This window comes from Odontesthes bonariensis, chromosome 9 (assembly GCF_027942865.1).
Source record: "Odontesthes bonariensis isolate fOdoBon6 chromosome 9, fOdoBon6.hap1, whole genome shotgun sequence".
NCBI lineage: Eukaryota > Metazoa > Chordata > Actinopteri > Atheriniformes > Atherinopsidae > Odontesthes > Odontesthes bonariensis.
In genome coordinates this window covers 33,610,017-33,634,814 of record NC_134514.1, presented here as the reverse complement: position 1 = coordinate 33,634,814, position 24,798 = coordinate 33,610,017, and the positions used below count along the sequence as shown (strand labels likewise).

At 39.3% G+C, this 24,798-nt stretch overlaps 1 protein-coding gene and 1 long non-coding RNA gene across 2 annotated transcripts; one reads left to right on the top strand and one right to left on the bottom strand.

Moving 5' to 3' along the window:
• Positions 1-181: 181 nt before the first annotated feature.
• Positions 182-14,983, bottom strand: LOC142388623 (phosphatidylinositol transfer protein alpha isoform-like). The gene is made up of 12 exons (XM_075474095.1): positions 14,832-14,983; positions 12,729-12,759; positions 5,914-6,059; positions 5,403-5,494; positions 4,956-4,963; positions 4,602-4,676; positions 3,072-3,155; positions 2,811-2,888; positions 2,580-2,690; positions 2,275-2,397; positions 1,156-1,214; positions 182-1,076 (listed from the first exon to the last, which is right to left on the bottom strand). Exons 1-11 carry the CDS (start codon positions 14,846-14,848, stop codon positions 1,170-1,172), a joined length of 810 nt encoding a protein of 269 aa, XP_075330210.1. The 5' UTR covers positions 14,849-14,983; the 3' UTR covers positions 182-1,076; positions 1,156-1,169.
• An 8,700-nt stretch (positions 14,984-23,683) lies between these two features.
• Positions 23,684-24,237, top strand: LOC142388938 (uncharacterized). Its single transcript, XR_012770349.1, has 3 exons — positions 23,684-23,782; positions 23,901-23,979; positions 24,064-24,237. It is a non-coding gene; the product is annotated as an uncharacterized LOC142388938 (long non-coding RNA).
• Positions 24,238-24,798: the final 561 nt, after the last annotated feature.

The window sequence follows — 24,798 nt, the reverse complement described above, 5'->3', positions numbered from 1 at the left end:
TATTTTAGATACATTTTGTGTGAATTGCTGTTAATAATTCTAGTTTTTGACAAGTTTAAAGATAACTAAAAGTAAATCCTGTGATTTGCACAGTGGGACAAAGGTCACACACAAATTAACGTTGATTTGAGGATGTGAGAATAAAAACAAACACAAGGATTCATAAACTATTTGGACAACATTTGGACATAACCGCGTGATTCAACCGTTCACGCTTGCAGGTATGCTTTTATTCTGAAGGACACCATTCTGTTCAAACATTACAAAAGCAAACAAAGCCCCAAGCCAAAGGTAAACATTTTAAAAACGGGTTTAAATCAAGCTCATGACAAAAGGCAAGTCAAGTCAGACCAGGATTATAAGAACTATTTCTGCCATAGATTTTATGTGATTCATAAACATTTTCTGTCTCAAGTCATGATGAAGGACTTCAAGAGTAGGAAAAGGATGGAAGGAATTTCCAACTACTGTATACCGAAAAAAGCAACAAGTGCACCGTGTAAAAAGAGGAAAATAGAAAAAACGAAAATTACTTTTTGGAAAAACACTTAATAGATTTCCTTTTATTTAGCCATAATAAACAACTAATACAATTCCTTGTATATCTGGGGCTTTTCGAAATGTAGTGAGAGTACTGGAGATCCTTTCGCTTTACATAATCACTGAGAACTGTAAACATACAATTGAGAGGATAAACCAAACCAATAACAATGTGGAACTGGAAATCTTGCTTTAAAGACTACCCACACCTTTGCCCAAATGTTTTAAGATGACTAAATAGGCATAAACAAGAATATACATCATCCTCCACACAGATCCCTGGTAAACTTGCCCCTTTAAAAAAAAAAAAAAAAAAAAACACTAAAAGCAGCCGTAGTTGTATTCAAATATAGTACATAAATATGCACAATTGCTCTACAACACTGAGCTCTTATTAAGAGCATTTCTTTTTTTATATTACAATGTTAGTGTGGTAATTCTTGATTATGCCTAGGAAGCAGTTGGTGTTCCCATTAGTCTGACAAGTGGAGTCTGAGCTTGCTGGATGAAGTCAAATCCTCCAGTCCCAAAGAGGTCTGAAAAGGACAGCACACGTCAATTAAAATGGTTCACATCAAATAAATGCTAAATTTCATAAAACAATTGGATACTCACCGAGTTACTTCCCATCACTCATCAGCCGACATCCCTTTTACTTCATCATTGGTCCTCATCTGTGACATGGAGAAACATGTTACTGAGAAATGTGCAGAGATACAAACTGATGGATCGACATGAGTTACTCAACACTTACACAGCAACATGGTCTCTCAGATATATATTACATGGGTTATATACCAAACAATGTAGGTTGACTATCCTGTAATTGCTCACCTAAAGTGGTCTCAAGGCCTTAATTGTATAACCAGCCATGTTTGTGCTGAAACATTCAGCAGGTCTTAAAGTTCCAGAATGCAACATCTATAGTGATCTGATGGCAGAAATCTAATATAATATCCATAGCGGTCTATTCATTGGTGTAAAAGTGCATAAAATAAGAAGTGGTATGATTTAAGTAAGCTAATTGTACAAAAAAAAGCCTCAATTTGCCCTCTTGCCTCTCCATCATGTTTCACCATCATACTGCTATGGTGGCCCAAAAGAGACAAACCAGACAACTGCTATGGAGCAGGTGTTTCTTCACAGAGAATTGTAGCTCCCCTGGACACTTTAAGAGTTAGAGGAGGGTGGGTCATTTTGTGCAGTTATGCAAATTATACCAAAAGGGATCTCTGCCTCCTCTACACTGAATCTCTGTCCCTTACGGCCAACTCTGACCAGTTACGACCAGATGTGACGCTGTGCACCTTTACCTTTCAAGCTTAATGCAACATTTGCGTTGCATCAAAATGTTCAAGGCACAGAAACAATTACATAGATTTTTTTAAGCACAGATCAATTACAACAATTTACAAAAACATAAATAAAAAGCACGTTAAACATCTAATGGATTTTATTTTGTGTTTCTATTCAAGATTAAGATCAGATTTATTGTCATGTATGCACACCCATCTATTCTATTTGCTTCAAAAGCTGTGAAATAAAAGGCTTTAGTTTGAAGTTTACTGAAAAAAATCCTCTGGTTTTCAAAGACTTTTTAAAATGAAACTAGGGAAATATTTGTCATCACAGTGGCTGTAACATTCCTGCAGATGGAGATGTCATATGCAGCTTTGACTAAGGTCATCACTGCTTCAACCCAAAGCGCAAGTGCCGTATACAGTCTTCACTCACCTCATCCAGCTCCTTCTTTGTCTCCTCCTCCATACGCCGTATGTCATCCATCGACAGATCAATCCATTTGTCGATCCAGCAGAACAGCTGTCTGTGGAAGTGGGTGAACAAACGCTTCTCCACCTGGAATGTGCATGTGTCAGAAAAAAAATTCCTATATTGGCTACCAGGAGGTTTTTTTCTTACCGGACACCCAGTTCTGGTCAAAAGAGTTGATTCTTAGTTCACATTAGAATTCATAAATAAAATAAAATAAAAAAATCTCAGTAAATTCTCAGAACAATTTAAAAAATGTGTGTGTGTACCTTCTGAATTAAGTTCTCCATCTTGTTCTGTAGTCCCAGCCACTTGAATTCAACAGTAACAAGCTTGTAGGCACACATGTGTGGACAGTTGGGGTTGTTGGCAAGTTCTTTCTGCAAACACACAGTTGCACAGACAAAATATGAAAATACTTCATCTCCATGACCTTAAACTCAGTCACTTCTTTTCTTTAGTAAATGAGCCAAAGTGAGGAGCAACGGGAGGAACAGTACCTTCCAATCAGGTCCCAGGGGCCCTCTGCCTGTCTTCTCTGACTTAAAGATGGCAGGATCCTGCTCTGGCTTGTAGTCCTAAAGAATGGGTGCAGCGTGTACAGTGATATAGTGTGTAGCTGTGGCAAATATGAAACAACTAACAACAAACCATATACTGAATGCTAAGCAAAGAGCCACACTGTAACCGATCAGTTCCGATCATTCGCTGATGGGACCAATTTAAACATATCAGCATTTGTTTCTACAGTTTTCTCTTACCTTTGAACTGATGCAGCTTCTGTCACCTATGTCAATATCAATAACCTCAACTCCTTCCCATACGCTTTTGTCCAGTTTGTGTACCTAAGGAAAGGGAACAAAAATTCATCAAGTCAACTCAGCAGATTAGTAAAGGCAGGGAACAGGTCATGGAAAATTTAATGAATGAGGGTGTGATGAGTGCAGTCAGCAGCATCATTTCCCCAAAAAATGTAGGATGCTGTGAAATGTAAATTAAGATTAAATGTAATGTTATTTTTAATTCATCCAGTGTTCCTCCACTTGTCCTGTACTGAAATCAGCAGAGAACTTTGATGAGTCATTTACATATTAGCTTTTGAGATCATCTGATCTTGGCCAAAATATGAACAGACCAACAAACAGACTGACTTTCCCACTCCTAGACTCGTGCTGCTGAAAAGGTTGTAAACTTACTGAAACTTTGACAAGCTCCCAACATAGTCCAGAGAGTACAAATCATTACTCGGATACCACATAGTTTTATTATGCTACTTACAGTTTAAGTGCATTTATCCTTTAAGTTGTAAACATAGCAGCTGAACAGGACAATATCTGTAGCGGCAATCTCTTTACAAAAAGCTTATTTCCCCATCAGCAAGTCGAACTCTTCAGAGGGGTGTACCACAAAGCAAGCTCAACACAGCCTGGTTTTATTTGTGTTAGCAGGCTCAATAGAATGGAAAGCTCGACTCAGGAATAATGAGTACAACATCGGTGGTTCTGATCTCTTCTTGTTAACTCAGGCTTTCCTCTTTAGGTGTTGCATATCCTCATATACATTTGGTTCTTCTTCTTCACAAAATACACCAGTCTCCTGAAAACCACTCCTTGGAAACGCAGGTTATTTGAATGGAGAGGTGTGAAAGAAAAAAGCAACAATGTTGTTGGAATCAAGATGAGAAAAGACTGAAATCAGAATATTGTTAGTTGTGCAAACTAGTGAGTTAATATCCGTCTGTTGTTTGTATCTTTAGCTACAAAGTTCCCTCTGTGTCGTAAAGTACAGCTCAACAGCTGATTCTTACCCAGTTCTGGTCAAAAGAGTTGATTCTTACTTCACATTATGGTCATGGTGGATCAGATTTTTCAAAATAGATGTTTCAGTGTTACAATTAAATTTGTCAAATAAATGTCTTGAGTAAACACTTGATTAACATCCAAATGCAGTGTATACATTCACTTTAAGGATGATAGCTGAACTGTTGAATTCAGCGTCACTTTCAATTTTTTTCCAATTTCGGGCATCACAGATTTCAAACCAAACCATGAGAACATTTAAATACTGTTCCGTCTGATTTTTCTATCTGGGACATCATCAGTTCAAAGATGGTGCTTTGACAAACAATTCAACCTAAATGTCAAAAAAGTTCTGCAGCAGATCACGTGTTCAGTCTGAGTTACCATGGTGACCTAGCCTGTTTAAAAGAGAGCTGTTATTATCTGTTAATAACTATTTGTTATTATACTACACTCGTATGGTTAGTACCCCAGACAAACATCTTGACTTACATTGTCCTGATCCCCCATATCAGGCTTGTGCCACGTCTCAATCTTAATCATGAACTTCTCCTTCATGTAGGTGTTCTGGAATAATGGAAGATATGCATAATGGGGTCAGTCAACAATCCTACTGTTGTTCCAAAGGCAAACACAAAACACCTGAAAGGCAGATATGGTGTGAACTTAAGCTCATCACTGCACTTTAGTTTCTCCTTTCAGCTACCGCAGTAGCTATTTAATCTTTTACTGGTTAAGTTCTATTTGACATTCACTTTTTAGCTCTACGACTAATGGCCATGTATCAAAAATAGGGCTTATTTATTAAAAACTTCATTTGGACACTAAATGTGAAAGAATACTTACTGTAAGGACTGCATCAGAGGAAGAGGTGGACCGTGATGAGAAGGTGAAGTACCAAAGACAGAAACATAGAAAAAACATTTCAATCATCCACAAATTTTACAAACAAAGTCGTTTATTTGAAAAGTTCAGCACCACTGGAAATGTGCAGCTGCCAGTGTACTTTCATCTACAGAGGAAGCAGGAGGGGCTGACTGAAAACTGCTTCTTAACACATATGTAGGGTAATTAAGATTAAGATTAGATTTATTGGTCATGCATATACACAAAATTTGTCCTCCGCTTTTAACCCATCCAGGTTGGCACCTGATGACACAGGGTCACACACTCATTGAGACAGATGCCAACCTGGAGCAGTGGGCAGCCATTCACGCCATATGCCCGGGGAGCATGGGGGTATGGTGCCTTGTTCAAGGCACCATACCCCCGCATGTGTGCAGAAGGACTCACTGGTTCGACAGTATGGATAAGCATTCCAGGCCTTCTCGTGCACCTCTAGAGAACCTTTCGGGGCGATCATCCGGATGAAATTTGGCACTTTGCTGCAGAACAAACAGGAATCGTTTTTATAGTTTTCATCTTGTTGGCATGAGTATGTTGTACAGCTAAATGTACAAGCACAAAATAAGCCCTATATAGCACAGCATGCTGTCGAGCTGGTCACAGCGTTGAAACCATCTTAATGTGGGGTCAAATCACTGTTTCAAATGGAATCTCACAATGTGGTCCTCTCAGCTTTTTCATGTTAGATGCCAAAGTTCTGGTCTGGAGCTCTTTGAAATGTGAATCCTACCTGCTTAACCAACAGCAACAGTAACTTTTGGCTTAAGAATGCTGATATGAAGGGATTTAGCCTTTGATATTATCAGTAGACGTAGAGACAGGAAATGTGGAGAGGGACGTCACTCTGATACACAACAAAAGGTCCGAGCAGCCAGAAGTCAAACTGTGGGAGACCTACCTCTGCAGATGGTACACCTTGTGGGTGTACTGTCCCTTCTCGCTATCCTTCTCATACGGCTCATTGACGAGCACCTCCACGCCTTCTCCTCCACCCGTCTCACTCTTACTGGCCTCGGCTACAGCGTACAGCTGGCCCACTTGGTACTGGAAAGTCCAAAAAAGACAGTGTGATTAACGTTCTTTCTAAGAACCCAAACTGCTTCCTTTTCTGTACTGGTCGTATATGTGTAAGTTGAATCAGGGGCGTAACCACCATAGACATTGAGGGGGACACGTCCCCCCCAATGTTGGGAAAGTACCAATCTGTCCCCTCCAATATTTTTATTTTTATTTTTTTTAAATATTTTTTGGGCTTTTTATGCCTTTATTGCAGAGGTCACCAACTGGCGGACCGCGGTCCGGGTCCGGACCGCAAAGCCGTCCCATACGGACCCGGACCTAACCGGCCAAAAACAGAAGGTTATGATAAAACCTGACGGCGCGCTTCCATTTTAACTGGCGCAGCTTTTGCAGTCTTTACGGTAGCAGTTTAGCTGCTGTGATAAAACCTGATGGCGCGCTTCCATTTTAACCGGCGCAGCTTTTGGAGTCTTTACGGTAGCAGTTTAGCTGGTGTGGAAACCCACAGACCAATCCCACGTGATACTACTCAGCCAATCAAGTCTGTGCATTACAGGCGGTAAACATTGCGAACCTACAGTGCAGACAGAAAGGAGATTGAGTGAAGTTACACATGAAAAGACGATAGATAGCATACAGTTAGAGAAAACAAAGGGAGATATACAGACGACTGACTTGAAGAAAGTTGAGAAACAGGAGTGAGACGGACAAAGGGAGAAAAACAGGAGTTAGACGGACAAAGGGAGAGAAACAGGAGTGAGACGGACAAAGGCAGAGAAACAGGAGTGAGACGGAGAAAGGGAGAGAAACAGGAGTGAGACGGACAAAGGGAGAGAAACAGGAGTGAGACGGACAAAGGGAGAGAAACAGGAGTGAGACGGAGAAAGGGAGAGAAACAGGAGTGAGACGGACAAAGGGAGAGAAACAGGAGTGAGACGGAGAAAGGGAGAGAAACAGGAGTGAGACGGAGAAAGGGAGAGAAACGGACGACGGAGCCGGAGAAAGGGAGAGAAAATTAAGTAACAAATGGTGCTCTCCAAAAAAAGAAAAGTGGACAGCGAAAATAGAGCATTTAATCCGGAATGGACAGACTCGTTTCTGTTCATACTTCCCACTGGGAGCATTAAAACTTTGTGTCTCATATGTTCAGAGAGTGGCACTTATAAAAAGTGCCAATGTGAAACGCCATTATGAGACAAAACATAAAGGTTTTGAACAAACATACCCACTCAAATCTGAAGTGAGATCACAGAAAATAAGTGGTCTCAGAGCCCAATATGACCAGTCCAGAAAGCGTTCTGTGAAGACCTGTTAGGTGTCACTCCCCTTCAGACCAGTACAAGAGGAGAAGACATCTACCTGGCCATAAAGGAGATGTTAACAAAGAGAGGAATAGAGCCAAAACAAGTGGTTTCAATAACCACAGATGGAGCCCCTGCTATGATCGAGAACATTATACTTATCTGAGGTCATACATACATGTTCAGTTCTATGTTACGTGACAATAAATATTGTCAAAAAGTTTTTGAATTGTACTGAATTCATTTGATTTTACCGTCAGGTTTTGATTACATGCAGATGTTGATACAACTACTTGGCTACTTAAATATATATCACACTAAACTTAAATATATATCACACTAAATAGTTAGACATTATGATCTTCCGGACCTTTGCTTCAAGAAATTCTCTAACTGGACCTCTTTAAATTTTTGTTGAATACCCCTGCTTTATTGTATAGGACAGTGGAGAGAGACAGGAAGCAGGGGGCAGAGAGAGAGGGGGAATAACACGCAGCAAAGGGCCGTCCGATGCAGGATTCGAACCGGGGCCAGCTGCAGCGAGGACTATAGCCTCTGTACATGGGGCGTCTGCTGTACGCCACAGACCGACCCCCCCCCCCCCCCCCCCCCCCTCCTCCAATATTTTGTCTAGTATGTGACATATAAAAGTCCTCCTTCTTTCCTAGATCAGTCCCTTGCTGTTCCAGATTTACTTTCAATGTGGGAAACGAGAACGAATCAACCAAACAATCAAGGGAAAAAACATTGCGAGCCCCTTCCCCCGTTGTGAACTTGGTTTAGCCCAGAATGTCAAGTTGCGGATTCGTTTGAACGGTTGTCACTCCAAGCACCACAGTTTTGAGGACCAAACAAAACAGATAATGAATTAAAATGCTGCTGCTACTACTAATACTACTACTACAAATAACAACAACAATAACAAGGTTTTTTTTCTTATTTACATGTATTTCTGTGGAAGAGACAGTAAGCTACTGCTTAAAACACAAATTGGGAATTGTGTGGTGTATCGTCAGATCCTGGAAGAGCATGTGATATTGTGCAAACGAGCTTTGAATTGTAACTTGTTAATTGGTCATTATACTGCATTTCTTAAAAACTATATTCTATACAAGCACGTCTTTATCAATACACCTATATGAAAATTGTACAACATTTTCAATATAAATATTTTCGGAAGGGCTCACATTTGGACCAAGGGCTGAAATCTACTGTTCTATACAGTATATATTTCATGGGTTTAGGATTTCTACAGGTCACCCTAAAATGCACTAGAATGCAGGAAATGGCATCTAAGAAATAAAAAATCTTTTTTTCTTTTTGGTGGGTGGGTGTGAAACAATAAACAACTCTGCTGTGTTGTTTTCAGCAACAGCAAAAGGTTGCAGACTAAATTAGCAGCTACTGTAGCTGTCCCATATTTTCTGACAAAGTAAAAGAGAAACATGTCTTTACAAAGTTCTCTAGATTGTGTACAGCAAGAGTCCCATAGTTATTTGAAAAAGTGGCAGAAACCAAAATAAAATGTGACACTTGAAATTAAATGTACCAATTTCCTACGTAAAGAAACCAGCAGCATGAATTGAGTTGTTAGCAATGGAGGCTACGGCTACACGAAAATGAAACGAGGGTTTTTTTTAAAACGGGTACGAAAATTATTGCGACCACACAGGAAAGCTTCTGTAAAGAATCAGGTCCAGATGGAAACGATGAAAACGCTGAAAACGATGCAGTACACACGCCACACCTCTATGTGCGCTGTAAGCCACCCCCACCGGTTACACCAGAACAATAGAAGAAGCAATGCGCATGCGTGTACGCCCCTACTTCTACCAGCGCGAAGCTCACGTTGTTCCTTCAACAACGCCGCTGTAGTTAGCAGTGTCTGCTACTATCAATGTTGTGGGGTCCATGATGATCGCTGTCTGTCCTTGTTGTGTTGTCTTCTTCTTCCGGATTTTGAATGGAAGCCGCTTTTGGTTCTGGTCACTGACGTATGTGTATAACGGTAGCCGTCCACTGTTCCGGCACGTTAACTTAACTCGCCGGATTGGATGCCTAGTCTCGCCGTGTTGCTACTACAGTGGGTGTGTACAGAGGGGCGTGTAGAATGGCTCCGGGGGAAAGTAAATAACTTGTGATTTTAACCAACCGAAGTTTCTCCCTCTAAAAATTTGAGTTTTGGAGGGAAATTAATGTGTATAAATCGTCAGCAATGGAACATTATTTCATATTGCACCATGGATCCGGATCTGCGAGTGAGGAGAGCTGCTATTGTGCTGCTGCTGCTGCGACACAGGAGAACACATGATCTACTGTCATTGGATAACGCACTCCGTCTGCCGTGGCAAATTTGCATAAAGTTCGAGCGAGCCCAACTTTTTGACGTGCCGCAGGTCCCCCGCTCGCCGTGCCGGAATCCCCGCATGCTTTGCGAGCACGGCGACAACGATCGGCCGGATTTCATTGAAAATGAATTGAATGCGTTGGATACGGCTTGACGTGCCGGAATAGTGGACGGCTACCGCAAGTCAGTGGCGTTGGCCATGTGGCTGTGACGCAGATGTAAACAAATCCGTTCTGGCTGTAACAATGGAAACGAAAAGACGCCGTTCTCAGATCTTCCCACTCTGGAACCCGTTCTCCAAAACTATCGTTTTGGGGTAGTGGGAACGCCGGCTCCGTGTGGCCGCGACAGCCAAACGATAAGAAAAAGTATCGGTTACAGTGAAAAACGTTTCCGTGTAGCCGTAGCCGGAGTCACATCAGTGTGAAATGACTCCAAAAAGGTCTGAAGGCCATTTGTTTTTACAAATGCAATGTCCTTTGCTGTGATTTCACAGCTACATTTCTTGACGATTAATGAAATGGAAACAAAATTGCAAAAGTACTTCAAGGTGGTGAAGGAAGAAAAAAATAAAAATACTATAATAGTCAAAGAAAAGTTCAGGACCACTGTTAAGATTGCCAGACTCAGGCTTCAGCAGTGGAAATCCAGCAGAGTAAGCTTTTTCTTGACTCTCTTCCGTCTCTCCTTCTCTTCCTCCCTGACCCTGGCCCCTCCTGAGTCAGGCAAACGTATCGTGACACTGGAAACAGTGACCCACATCAAGGGTGTTGTCAGCTTGGCTAGTTCAACATGATAATTCTTAAGACACACAGAAACCCTATTTCTCAAAAATAAGTCGACAACAGGATGTTTTACACAACACTGATAATCTGGTTCTCTGAGACAGATGCTGGATTTGTTATCCTCTCATTGAGTTTGTGTTCACTGGTGTAACAATTAAGGAGACGCATCCGCCGCAGTTTAGTTGAAGTTTAACAAAAAAAAAAAACATGCTCAGCCTGTTGCTCCAGCCTTGTGGCCTATTTTGGTCGCAGTGGATGCTCAGCTTTGCCTCTGTGAGCAGGAACTCAGGAATGTGACTTGCCCAGTATAACCAGTGTGTCTTGTTGTTGTCACAGACAGTCAAACGTATACGGACAAGAACACAATATTCAGCCACAATCGGTGTGAGAAAACAGCAACATGTTCAGGCAAAGCACTCAGTGTATCAGGTTTATCAGAGAAAAGACAACCTGCTGGATCACATCATAACACTGACTAACAAATGAGGCATACTGTGAAATAACGTTCTATTGCTTGGTGACAACAGGATTCACTGGATTAAAATCTTATTCAGTCACAAATAACCATCAGAGTGACTCAAGCAATTGCACATTTAAACTTTTAAGTCACCATCAGCTTTTCCATTCATCGCTAAATAAGACAAAGCATTCCATCTTTCATATCTGAAGTGAAATTGTTTCCTGTAAAATAAAAAACTTGAACCAGGAAAACACTTTTCGAACCTTTATGAATACATTTTAGTTCATTAAGGCTGTAATCATTTCCATTTCCTGTTAGTTGGGTCTGATCAAAGATGCCATGGAGCTGTATTACGAGAAGAATCGTTTTTGGACCTCAAATAAGTGAAAGTCAGGATTTGTTGGTCTCAGGTGATTTCATCTAATCAGATTTAATTCTGATTGATTTCATTTTATTCTTCAGGTCTGTTTCTTTTAGTGCCAGGTCTTTATGGAGAAGCAACACTGGAGTATCCCTTCATCGACAGCTGACTTGAGACTGAAATCTGAGTCAGCACCTCTACTCGTCCTTTTTTTTCCCCCACAACACACCTTGAGCAATGAAAAACAGCTCAACATTTTTGGTAAACTTTTTCAGAACAAAATGAGAGGATTAACACTTGTCTCATGTCAGTGCAGTGAGTCTTAGCAAAACAAAAGAAGGGCGAGCCCATTTACAGCTAGCATAGCAATTCCAAAATATTCATCCATCAATAAACAAAATGATTTGGCTCAATCATGTTGCGCGTCAACTGTAATTTCATGATATGTAACCAACCAGTCCAGTCTACTCCATTCACACTTGACCCAGCTCAGGATGTTGTAAATGTCCTACACAGTTACTCAACTTAGCGAGGGTTCACATCCAACCTTTCACACCGAAAGGTTTAGAAGAAAAGCTGGTAGCTTAAAAAAAACTCTGATTATGTGTTTAGTGAAATATCGGCTTCTGCTCAGGGTTAAGCAACGGAAATAACAAAGAGTTCAGTGTTGAATGTGACATTTCGATTGCAACATGCAATGAGCAAAAAGGAGGGAGGGAATGAGGGAGAGGGTTAGTAGGTGGAAGCTGCTCTCTCAAAGGTTTGAAACCTTCCACCAAGCTAAAGACATCCTGATCCTGAGTCGAAGCTTCATGTAAGTGTTTCACCTTTGAGGGCAGAGGGAGAGAGGTTGAGTGCATGAGCTGTACTGAGTCGCCGCCACGCTGTTTTTAAACACCTCAAAAAAAAAAAAAAAAAACAACAGGTAAGATCAGGTACTGAGTGATGACTGACAAGATTCAGCCAGCTGCCGGGAAAAACATCTAACAGCATCACAAAGGAAAATTGAAGAGTAGCATCAGTCACTGACATCATGAAAAGGGATACAAATTATGAAAAATGGGAATCTCCACAAGCAGAAGTTATGATCAATTATCGTGTGATGGGAAGTGGAAAAAATGCTCCTTTTTACGAACAAAGTTACAGCTCTGAGCTGTTGTATTGTGTGGAATAATAGAACTTTGTTCGTAACGTACTGTTTTCAAATGCTGGTTGCTTAAATGCCCTAAATGTGACGTCACTGCGTTTCTAAAAAAAGATTGATGTAGATATTCTGGACTGTAGTTGTCAGCGTGTGAGTCAATGAGAACAGCAAACACTCACCAGATAAGAAGAGAGGAAGTCAGCCATTTATCTAAACATGGAACATGTACACTCTGGTTTTGTCAGTTATCATGTACAGTCACTGATAGAATTAAAGTAAATAAATGAGCCCTCACCTCCTCCACTGAGATGGGCAGGACAATCCGGCTGTGAGGCAGAGAGAGACAAAAAAAACACAAGAAGGCATCAACAAGAGCACACACATCACTGTCTGCAGCAAAGAGAAAACACAAGTCACAGCTGTACTGCTGACCTGTCACATCTGGATGAGGATAAGACAGGATATGCACATCTTGTTTTTTAGTTTGAACATCAGCTTTCTGATGACATAATCTCAGCACATCGATAAGCAGTAGTTACAGGACAAAGAAAACACAAAGCTGTAGCAGGAACATCACTGAGTTATGGGCAGTTTAGCCCCTTGGAAGATTTTTTTTAAAACAAGAAAAACTGAATTATTCTGTTTTTACAAATTTAAAAAAAAAAAAAAAAAAAAAAGAAAAAACACAGCCCACAAGTTCCACTATGCAACACATCAGAGTTTCAGTTAGTCTTTAATTGTCCCGAAAAATGCAAACATCTTCCAAAACCCACACTTTCAATTTCAAGAGGACATTATTGTCAACTTCTCAAAGCTCCTCCGAACGTACGACTAGAGGTGCGCTCCTCTAAAGCTAAGAAGACATCCACAGGTGCATTCAGGGTTGAGGGTTTTATCTCAACATGCAAAAGTAATGTCACTTCTACATACATGTGACCAAAAAAAAGTATGATCTGCTAGACTTAGCAGATACAGGTCAATGAGCTGGTCTGTAGAGGAGGCAGGCAGAGACCAGCATGAAGGAAGCAATGATAATATATGTTGCTGCTTTAATCCGTAGGGATTTGATCAGAGGATTGCTTAGAAGAGATCTCAGACTAAATGATTTATACTTAATTATGTAGCAAAACAAGTAGTCCTCTGCTTGTGTCTGTCATAGGAACCAAGACACCAGAAAGTGGAAAGTATGAAGCTGCAATCAAGGCTGTTCTTGGAAGAGCACAAACAAGCCTGGACGTTACAGTGGAAACCTTGTATGTGTGTCTTTGTGGTTTCATTGAGCCAGCATACTATGGCCAGTTAATCACCAACTGTTGTCAGTGTAGCAGGGCTTGAATATTTCATCAGGACAGATCAGAGTGTAAAAGGAGCCTTCCAGAAGTCGATGGCTGGTGTGATGAAAAAGATCTGATATTTTTCTGCACTCACACATTGTCAAGAAAGTGTTACAGTTTTATCAGGTCTAATAAATATGCCTGGTTAAAAAGGCCCATGCTGTATTCAACAACCACTGTGTTATGAGGACCATTCTTAAGCGCAAAAATTCAACATGGCTGAACCTGTTAATGTACTTTGCACCATGGTCAGATGACAGCCAGCGCTGGATGTCGTCCCAGCAATTATGTGCATATGACATGCCTGACATAACACCGCCTGACTTAGGCGCCTCTGGACTGAGAGAAAAAAAAAAAGATGGTCACTAATTCATTAATGAGCCAGACCCGACGGATCCCCCATTACAACGTCATGTTAAACTACGTAAAACCCTGACTTAAACTTTGTTTACAACCGCCCTCTTTTAAGAAAGAAAAGAAAAAAAAAAATCGTGCTCACGAAGCACGATTTAACACATTTTATATTCCCTCTTCATTTTGGCTTCCTTTCATACCTACAGAGAAAACTGAACCGAGAACATTTTTGTTCGCTGCACCCACAACCTCTGCTCCCATCAGACTGAGAGGGTTTATGTCGGCACTTTAATTAACCACTGACAGCAGCAGTTACACCGCCATTTCAAATATAAAGCTCAACTTATCTGTTCCGACATGACATGTATTCTCCCGTAGCCAAGAAAGCTACTATTTGAAACGGTAATGAAAAGGTAAGCCTTTGAGAATGAAATACTCTTTAAATAGCCAGAACGTTGATGGGAATTCTGAGTTTCAACGATTCAGCCAAGCTAAGGTGGTAAAACCCAACGGATAAAGCAGCAGCAGCCGCCACCAAAAAAAAAAAAAGAAGATTTGAAGTTTGAACAAAAGCAGTATTATCCGGGCTACATTGTCTAGTTGATGGTAAACAGCTCGAGAAAAGTTCAAAAGCTTTCACTGAAGAAACGACAGTTTGGCTCGTCAAACTAGGAAGAACCGACGCTGTCCCGTGAGGTTAAAATACTCACAATTCTTTAATGAGCATGTTGACTGTGGCTCCGTCCAAACAACAGCAAGTGAGAGTCAGAAGCAGCGAAAAACCCGCCTGGAGTTGTTCATTCACCGCCTTGACAGCGCCTTTTTCTTCCTGAAAGATGCCGTTTGTGTACGAAGGGGCGCGGCGTAGGAACGGGAGGAGACACCCACCTAGTTTCAGGTAACTCCATGTCACAGTTTAAGTGCAGTCGGAACATTCGCAGCCAGTTTCACTCACTCGAACAGAGTTTCTTCAATCTAGTCTACATTTACTTCCAGTGCTAATTACTCACTACCATTGAGATCAGTCAAATCAAATGACGGTTTGGGGTAACACGTTTTTTACTTTCAAAATTAAACTTTTATGAAAATTTCAAGCAAACAAATTACAGTCTAACAGATGTGTTGATATCAAACAAAAGGAGGTTAAAGTCGGGCGCGTGGTTTGGTCAAACCAGTTGAGGGAGAAACCGTCAGCTCTGGTTCAACCTGCTTATTTGAGGCGACTAAATTTACGTCCACTTTGAGGAAACTGGCTGTAGTCCAACAGGTGTAACTACACAAGTCAGTCCTGTAAGAAACAGGTTCATCTCTCAAATTCTATTCAAACGCAGGTACCCGAGCATCAACATTAAAGTGAGAGTCTGACACCTGCTGCTCTGGAAGAGTACTGTCCCTCAATTGAACACCTCCTGGGGAAACAAATGGAATCAACACTTTGCGAGGATAAAAACTATTTCAAAACTATTTTTACTTAAATGCTGGAATGCTGGCCTTTTGTTTGTTGTCTCCTCTCTTCGATCCGAGGTCAGGTGGAAGAAACATTATGAAATCATAAACCAAAAAATAAATAAATACAATTTAAAATATCTCAGTCAGTCCTTAGTTCCAGCTCCTCTGTCTTTTCTGTCATCTTGAATTCTTTGAGGACTTCACTGATGGATAACAACATTTTTCATCAGTCAGGTTCCGACTTTCTTGTACATATCATATCTCTATACTTTCTATTTGGTACAAAAAAAAAAACCTGTCAAATGAACATCCTACCAAGAGCATCCATCCATCCATTTTCTATACCCACTGAATCCACGACGCTGAAGTTGGCATCCGATTCGCCAGCCTCAGATTCCAGCATTAAGGGGTGGGCATAAAGGGCCATTTCACTGCTTTTTTTGCATTTTGATCGACCAAAACAAGGTCCTGTATGGAAACTACAAAAGTTACACTGATCAAATCTGGATGGAATTATTCTAAAGAGGTTGTAGATTCATTAAAATCTTGTTTGGGATTTGTGAAAATACAGAACAGGGCCATTTCACTGCTTTTTTGGTATTCTGATCACCCTGAACTGGGTCCTGTATGGAAACTACATTACTTAGACAGCTCAAATCTGGATGGAATTATTCTAAAGAGGCTATAGATTCATTAAAACCTTGTTTGGGATTTGTGAAACCTTTTTCTGATTTGTGAAAATACAGAACAGGGCCATTTCACTGCTTTTTTGGAATTCTGATCACCCTGAACTGGGTCCTGTATGGAAACTACATTACTTAGACTGCTCAAATCTGGATGGAATTATTCTAAAGAGGCTATAGATTCATTAAAACCTTGTTTGGGATTTGTGAAACCTTTTTCTGATTTGTGAAAATACAGAACAGGGCCATTTCACTGCTTTTTTGGTATTCTGATCACCCTGAACTGGGTCCTGTATGGAAACTACATTACTTAGACAGCTCAAATCTGGATGGAATTATTCTAAAGAGGCTATAGATTCATTAAAACCTTGTTTGGGATTTGTGAAACCTTTTTCTGATTTGTGAAAATACAGAACAGGGCCATTTCACTGCTTTTTAGTTATTCTGATCACCCTGAACTGGGTCCTGTATGGAAACTATATTACTTAGACAGCTCAAATCTTGATATAATTATTCTAAAGAGGCTATAGATTCATTAAAACCTTGTTTGGGATTTGTGAAACCTTTTTCTGATTTGTGAAAATACAGAATAGGGCCATTTCACTGCTTTTTTGGTATTCTGATCACCCAGAACTGGGTCCTGTATGGAAACTACATTAGACTGCTCAAATCTGGATGGAATTATTCTAAAGAGGCTATAGATTCATTAAAACCTTGTTTGGGATTTGTGAAACCTTTTTCTGATTTGTGAAAATACAGAACAGGGCCATTTCACTGCTTTTTTGGTATTCTGATCACCCTGAACTGGGTCCTGTATGGAAACTACATTACTTAGACAGCTCAAATCTGGATGGAATTATTCTAAAGAGGCTATAGATTCATTAAAACCTTGTTTGGGATTTGTGAAACCTTTTTCTGATTTGTGAAAATACAGAACAGGGCCATTTCACTGCTTTTTTGGTATTCTGATCACCCTGAACTGGGTCCTGTATGGAAACTATATTAATTAGACAGCTCAAATCTTGAAATAATTATTCTAAAGAGGCTATAGATTCATTAAAACCTTGTTTGGGATTTGTGAAACCTTTTTCTGATTTGTGAAAATACAGAATAGGGCCATTTCACTGCTTTTTTGGTATTCTGATCACCCAGAACTGGGTCCTGTATGGAAACTACATTAGACTGCTCAAATCTGGATGGAATTATTCTAAAGAGGCTATAGATTCATTAAAACCTTGTTTGGGATTTGTGAAACCTTTTTCTGATTTGTGAAAATACAGAACAGGGCCATTTCACTGCTTTTTTGGTATTCTGATCACCCTGAACTGGGTCCTGTATGGAAACTACATTACTTAGACTGCTCAAATCTGGATGGAATTATTCTAAAGAGGCTATAGATTCATTAAAACCTTGTCTGGGATTTGTGAAACCTTTTTCTGATTTGTGAAAATACAGAATAGGGCCATTTCACTGCTTTTTTGGTATTCTGATCACCCAGAACTGGGTCCTGTATGGAATCTACATTAGACTGCTCAAATCTGGATGGAATTATTCTAAAGAGGCTGTAGATTCATTAAAACCTTGTTTGGGATTTGTGAAACCTTTTTCTGATTTGTGAAAATACAGAACAGGGCCATTCACTGCTTTTTTGTTATTCTGATCACCCTGAACTGGGTCCTGTATGGAAACTACATTACTTAGACAGCTCAAATCTGGATGGAATTATTCTAAAGAGGCTATAGATTCATTAAAACCTTGTTTGGGATTTGTGAAACCTTTTTCTGATTTGTGAAAATGCAGAATAGGGCCATTTCACTGCTTTTTTGGAATTCTGATCACCCTGAACTGGGTCCTGTATGGAAACTACATTACTTAGACTGCTCAAATCTGGATGGAATTATTCTAAAGAGGTTGTAGATTTATTAAAATCTTGTTTGGGATTTGTGAAACCTTTTTCTGATTTGTGAAAATACAGAACAGGGCCATTTCACTGCTTTTTTGGTATTCTGATCACCCTGAACTGGGTCCTGTATGGAAACTACATTACTTAGACAGCTCAAATCTGGATGGAATTATTCTAAAGAGGCTATAGATTCATTAAAACCTTGTTTGGGATTTGTAAAACCTTTTTCTGATTTGTGAAAATAAAGAACAGGGCCATTTCACTGCTTTTTTGGAATTCTGATCACCCTGAACTGGGTCCTGTATGGAAACTACATTACTTAGACAGCTCAAATCTGGATGGAATTATTCTAAAGAGGCTATAGATTCATTAAAACCTTGTTTGGGATTTGTGAAACCTTTTTCTGATTTGTGAAAATGCAGAATAGGGCCATTTCACTGCTTTTTTGGTATTCTGATCACCCAGAACTGGGTCCTGTATGGAAACTACATTAGACTGCTCAAATCTGGATGGAATTATTCTAAAGAGGCTATAGATTCATTAAAACCTTGTTTGGGATTTGTGAAACCTTTTTCTGATTTGTGAAAATACAGAACAGGGCCATTTCACTGCTTTTTTGGTATTCTGATCACCCTGAACTGGGTCCTGTATGGAAACTACATTACTTAGACAGCTCAAATCTGGATGGAATTATTCTAAAGAGGCTATAGATTCATTAAAACCTTGTTTGGGATTTGTGAAACCTTTTTCTGATTTGTGAAAATACAGAACAGGGCCATTTCACTGCTTTTTTGGTATTCTGATCACCCTGAACTGGGTCCTGTATGGAAACTATATTAATTAGACAGCTCAAATCTTGAAATAATTATTCTAAAGAGGCTATAGATTCATTAAAACCTTGTTTGGGATTTGTGAAACCTTTTTCTGATTTGTGAAAATACAGAATAGGGCCATTTCACTGCTTTTTTGGTATTCTGATCACCCAGAACTGGGTCCTGTATGGAAACTACATTAGACTGCTCAAATCTGGATGGAATTATTCTAAAGAGGCTATAGATTCATTAAAACCTTGTTTGGGATTTGTGAAACCTTTTTCTGATTTGTGAAAATACAGAACAGGGCCATTTCACTGCTTTTTTGGTATTCTGATCACCCTGAACTGGGTCCTGTATGGAAACTACATTACTTAGACTGCTCAAATCTGGATGGAATTATTCTAAAGAGGCTATAGATTCATTAAAACCTTGTTTGGGATTTGTGAAACCTTTTTCTGATTTGTGAAAATACAGAACAGGGCCATTTCACTGCTTTTTTGTTATTCTGATCACCCTGAACTGGGTCCTGTATGGAAACTACATTACTTAGACAGCTCAAATCTGGATGGAATTATTCTAAAGAGGCTATAGATTCATTAAAACCTTGTTTGGGATTTGTGAAACCTTTTTCTGATTTGTGAAAATGCAGAATAGGGCCATTTCACTGCTTTTTTGGAATTCTGATCACCCTGAACTGGGTCCTGTATGGAAACTACATTACTTAGACTGCTCAAATCTGGATGGAATTATTCTAAAGAGGTTGTAGATTTATTAAAATCTTGTTTGGGATTTGTGAAACCTTTTTCTGATTTGTGAAAATACAGAACAGGGCCATTTCACTGCTTTTTTGGTATTCTGATCACCCTGAACTGGGTCCTGTATGGAAACTACATTACTTAGACAGCTCAAATCTGGATGGAATTATTCTAAAGAGGCTATAGATTCATTAAAACCTTGTTTGGGATTTGTGAAACCTTTTTCTGATTTGTGAAAATACAGAACAGGGCCATTTCACTGCTTTTTTGGAATTCTGATCACCCTGAACTGGGTCCTGTATGGAAACTACATTACTTAGACTGCTCAAATCTGGATGGAATTATTCTAAAGAGGCTATAGATTCATTAAAACCTTGTTTGGGATTTGTGAAACCTTTTTCTGATTTGTGAAAATACAGAACAGGGCCATTTCACTGCTTTTTTGGTATTCTGATCACCCTGAACTGGGTCCTGTATGGAAACTACATTACTTAGACTGCTCAAATCTGGATGGAATTATTCTAAAGAGGCTATAGATTCATTAAAACCTTGTCTGGGATTTGTGAAACCTTTTTCTGATTTGTGAAAATACAGAATAGGGCCATTTCACTGCTTTTTTGGTATTCTGATCACCCAGAACTGGGTCCTGTATGGAAACTACATTAGACTGCTCAAATCTGGATGGAATTATTCTAAAGAGGCTATAGATTCATTAAAACCTTGTTTGGGATTTGTGAAACCTTTTTCTGATTTGTGAAAATACAGAACAGGGCCATTCACTGCTTTTTTGTTATTCTGATCACCCTGAACTGGGTCCTGTATGGAAACTACATTACTTAGACAGCTCAAATCTGGATGGAATTATTCTAAAGAGGCTATAGATTCATTAAAACCTTGTTTGGGATTTGTGAAACCTTTTTCTGATTTGTGAAAATGCAGAATAGGGCCATTTCACTGCTTTTTTGGAATTCTGATCACCCTGAACTGGGTCCTGTATGGAAACTACATTACTTAGACTGCTCAAATCTGGATGGAATTATTCTAAAGAGGTTGTAGATTTATTAAAATCTTGTTTGGGATTTGTGAAACCTTTTTCTGATTTGTGAAAATACAGAACAGGGCCATTTCACTGCTTTTTTGGTATTCTGATCACCCTGAACTGGGTCCTGTATGGAAACTACATTACTTAGACAGCTCAAATCTGGATGGAATTATTCTAAAGAGGCTATAGATTCATTAAAACCTTGTTTGGGATTTGTGAAACCTTTTTCTGATTTGTGAAAATACAGAACAGGGCCATTTCACTGCTTTTTTGGAATTCTGATCACCCTGAACTGGGTCCTGTATGGAAACTACATTACTTAGACTGCTCAAATCTGGATGGAATTATTCTAAAGAGGCTATAGATTCATTAAAACCTTGTTTGGGATTTGTGAAACCTTTTTCTGATTTGTGAAAATACAGAACAGGGCCATTTCACTGCTTTTTTGGTATTCTGATCACCCTGAACTGGGTCCTGTATGGAAACTACATTACTTAGACAGCTCAAATCTGGATGGAATTATTCTAAAGAGGGTACAGAGTCTTTAAAACACATTTTATTATTTGTGAAAACTTTATTTGGTCATTGAAAATTCAAAAAGTTCCTCTGAGCTTTCTTTCTTCTTTTCATTTGGACCATCCAAAACCAGAACCTGTATGAAAAATGATTAAATATGGGTTTAATCATTGATCACATGATATAAATGATATCAAACACACTTTAGAATTTGTGAAACCTTTCTTTGTCCCAAAATTCACAGAAGTCCTCGCCTCTCCATGTTCATTTTAATTTCCATGAGGATCTCCTGTCTTTCACTACATAGGAAAAAGAAAAAGTTCATGCATTTTACGTCACTAACTACTTACAAGAGTCTTCTTGTTGACTTTATTCTCATGTTCTTTTATCTAGAAACAATGGCTTCTCTCACCTTTCTTCCATCTGCCCGTGGTCAACCTCTGCCACCGATTCAATCCGTTTCATTTTTCTGACTACTTCCAGAGCCTTTATTGTTGCCTGCATCAGACATCCCATAGTCCAACCATTAATATGCCCTATTCTGTATTGGATGCTTTGATGAAATCTGCATCACACATTTATTGCTGTCATCTCATGAATCTTTCCACTAACATGTGCTATCATTTCAGACCCTGCTTGTCTTCTCCTGCTCCCATCATAGTCATCTTACCTCCCATCTGAGTGCAGACAGGACCTTCTTCATCCCTTTATTAACACTATCTTAGATGTCTGTAAAACAACTGTTCAACATTGTCTTTGCCTTGCAGCCCTTTAGCCTATTTGTGAATGTGATAACCTGCCATTGTAATAATGAGATTAAAAACTGTCTATTTGGCTAAAGTTTGTTTCCAGTTGCCATTTTACAAGACACGTCAAGAAAATAAAAATGTATTTTATTTGACATATTTAATGTAAAATAATGGGTGGTTAAGACCAACAGTAATCATTAGGTTGTGCTTACATGATTTAGAATACTGTACATGGACATATGTATCTGTTAGGATGGCCATGTAGCAGCTGGATACGCAAGGTAGGAGGCTTGAGGCAGAGGTAGTGATGAACCAACCGGGTGTTTTATTCACCAACATTTACATCAATCATACACTTTAACATGGACACATACTGCGGACCAGGAGCACTGTGGTCCTAGCAGCATTCGTAGTAACAGGACCAACTCTCTCACGTGGTCCAACTGGCAGCCTTATATCCTACTCTGGCTCCACCAACCAAACCCCTGGGGGATTCTGCTCCTCCCATTACACATCCCCATAACAACAACACACAAAAACCTTAAAATACATTTACCCTCTATCATAAAATCAATCAATTCCTAGCATGTCTAAACAAAAGTACCAAATCTACCAAAGACTTCCCCTAACTGATTCTGGTGCACTCCCCCCTACACTAATCAGCACATGGTACGACCCGGAACCTTCAAACGCTGCAGACTGAATGTAGGGACTCTTTTGACTGAGCACCCTGGAGAGGAGACATAGGTGAATGACTTTACACACAAATTTCAGAATTCACAATTCCAAACAGCATAGTCACCTCACAGTTTATCACATCCTTTAGCTACATGTATCCTTATCACAGAGCATTTCAGGCTACTAACTGACTGCATGTTTCCCTTTACAGGCCTGGTCCCCCCTCACTCCCCGCTGAGGGCAACACAGGACCTGCACACCCACCTGTTGTTAATATACACATTCAATAAAACATTTGACAATTTATTTATGCCACATTATTAAAAATACTACTCATGTGACCTCAAAGACCAAAAGTCAGTAATGAAGATTACCTTCATTACAGTAGCCCATTTTCCCATTGTAATTTATTTTACTCTACTCTGGAGCCACAACAACACTACACATTTTTAACTGACCAAACTACACACTGTTCTATCTATATTACAACAACTTAACAAGAAGTTTATTTCTCACTGGCAACCACTTGAAGATATGAAGAAATAGTTTAACCCAAAAGACATCTTCAACATTCCAGAAAGACAAATCTTGATTAAGTAAATGTATTTCAACCTTACATTCACAAATTGTCTGGTATAGGGTGAACTCTAACAGCAAAATGTAATGTTTAATATCCAATTCATCAGTGCACATAACACATAATGGCAAAATACTACGGGTTTGATAGACGATATAATTAGGAAGTTGTGGTACAGTATCTAAGATAGTGTTAATAAAGGGATGAAGAAGGTCCTGTCTGCACTCAGATGGGAGGTAAGATGACTATGATGGGAGCAGGAGAAGACAAGCAGGGTCTGAAATGATAGCACATGTTAGTGGAAAGATTCATGAGATGACAGCAATAAATGTGTGATGCAGATTTCATCAAAGCATCCAATACAGAATAGGGCATATTAATGGTTGGACTATGGGATGTCTGATGCAGGCAACAATAAAGGCTCTGGAAGTAGTCAGAAAAATGAAACGGATTGAATCGGTGGCAGAGGTTGACCACGGGCAGATGGAAGAAAGGTGAGAGAAGTCATTGTTTCTAGATAAAAGAACATGAGAATAAAGTCAACAAGTGAAGAAGACTCTTGTAAGTAGTTAGTGACGTAAAATGCATGAACTTTTTCTTTTTCCTATGTAGTGAAAGACAAGAGATCCTCATGGAAATTAAAATGAACATGGAGAGGCGAGGACTTCTGTGAATTTTGGGACAAAGAAAGGTTTCACAAATTCTAAAGTGTGTTTGATATCATTTATATCATGTGATCAATGATTAAACCCATATTTAATCATTTTTCATACAGGTTCTGGTTTTGGATGGTCCAAATGAAAAGAAGAAAGAAAGCTCAGAGGAACTTTTTGAATTTTCAATGACCAAATAAAGTTTTCACAAATAATAAAATGTGTTTTAAAGACTCTGTACCCTCTTTAGAATAATTCTATCCAGATTTGAGCAGTCTAAGTAATATAGTTTCCATACAGGACCCAGTTCAGGGTGATCAGAATTCCAAAAAAGCAGTGAAATGGCCCTGTTCTTTATTTTCACAAATCAGAAAAAGGTTTTACAAATCCCAAACAAGGTTTTAATGAATCTATAGCCTCTTTAGAATAATTCCATCCAGATTTGAGCTGTCTAAGTAATGTAGTTTCCATACAGGACCAAGTTCAGGGTGATCAGAATTCCAAAAAAGCAGTGAAATGGCCCTATTCTGCATTTTCACAAATCAGAAAAAGGTTTCACAAATCCCAAACAAGGTTTTAATGAATCTATAGCCTCTTTAGAATAATTCTATCCAGATTTGAGCAGTCTAAGTAATATAGTTTCCATACAGGACCCAGTTCAGGGTGATCAGAATACCAAAAAAGCAGTGAAATGGCCCTGTTCTGTATTTTCACAAATCAGAAAAAGGTTTCACAAATCCCAAACAAGGTTTTAATGAATCTATAGCCTCTTTAGAATAATTATATCAAGATTTGAGCTGTCTAAGTAATATAGTTTCCATACAGGACCCAGTTCAGGGTGATCAGAATACCAAAAA

Coding starts and splice junctions, on each gene's coding strand:
- LOC142388623 (XM_075474095.1), bottom strand. Junction 2,889..3,071: donor GAAGCTGCATCAGTTCAAAG/GTAAGAGAAAAC, acceptor CCCATTCTTTAG/GACTACAAGCCAGAGCAGGA. Junction 2,398..2,579: donor TGGAGAACTTAATTCAGAAG/GTACACACACAC, acceptor TGCACATTCCAG/GTGGAGAAGCGTTTGTTCAC.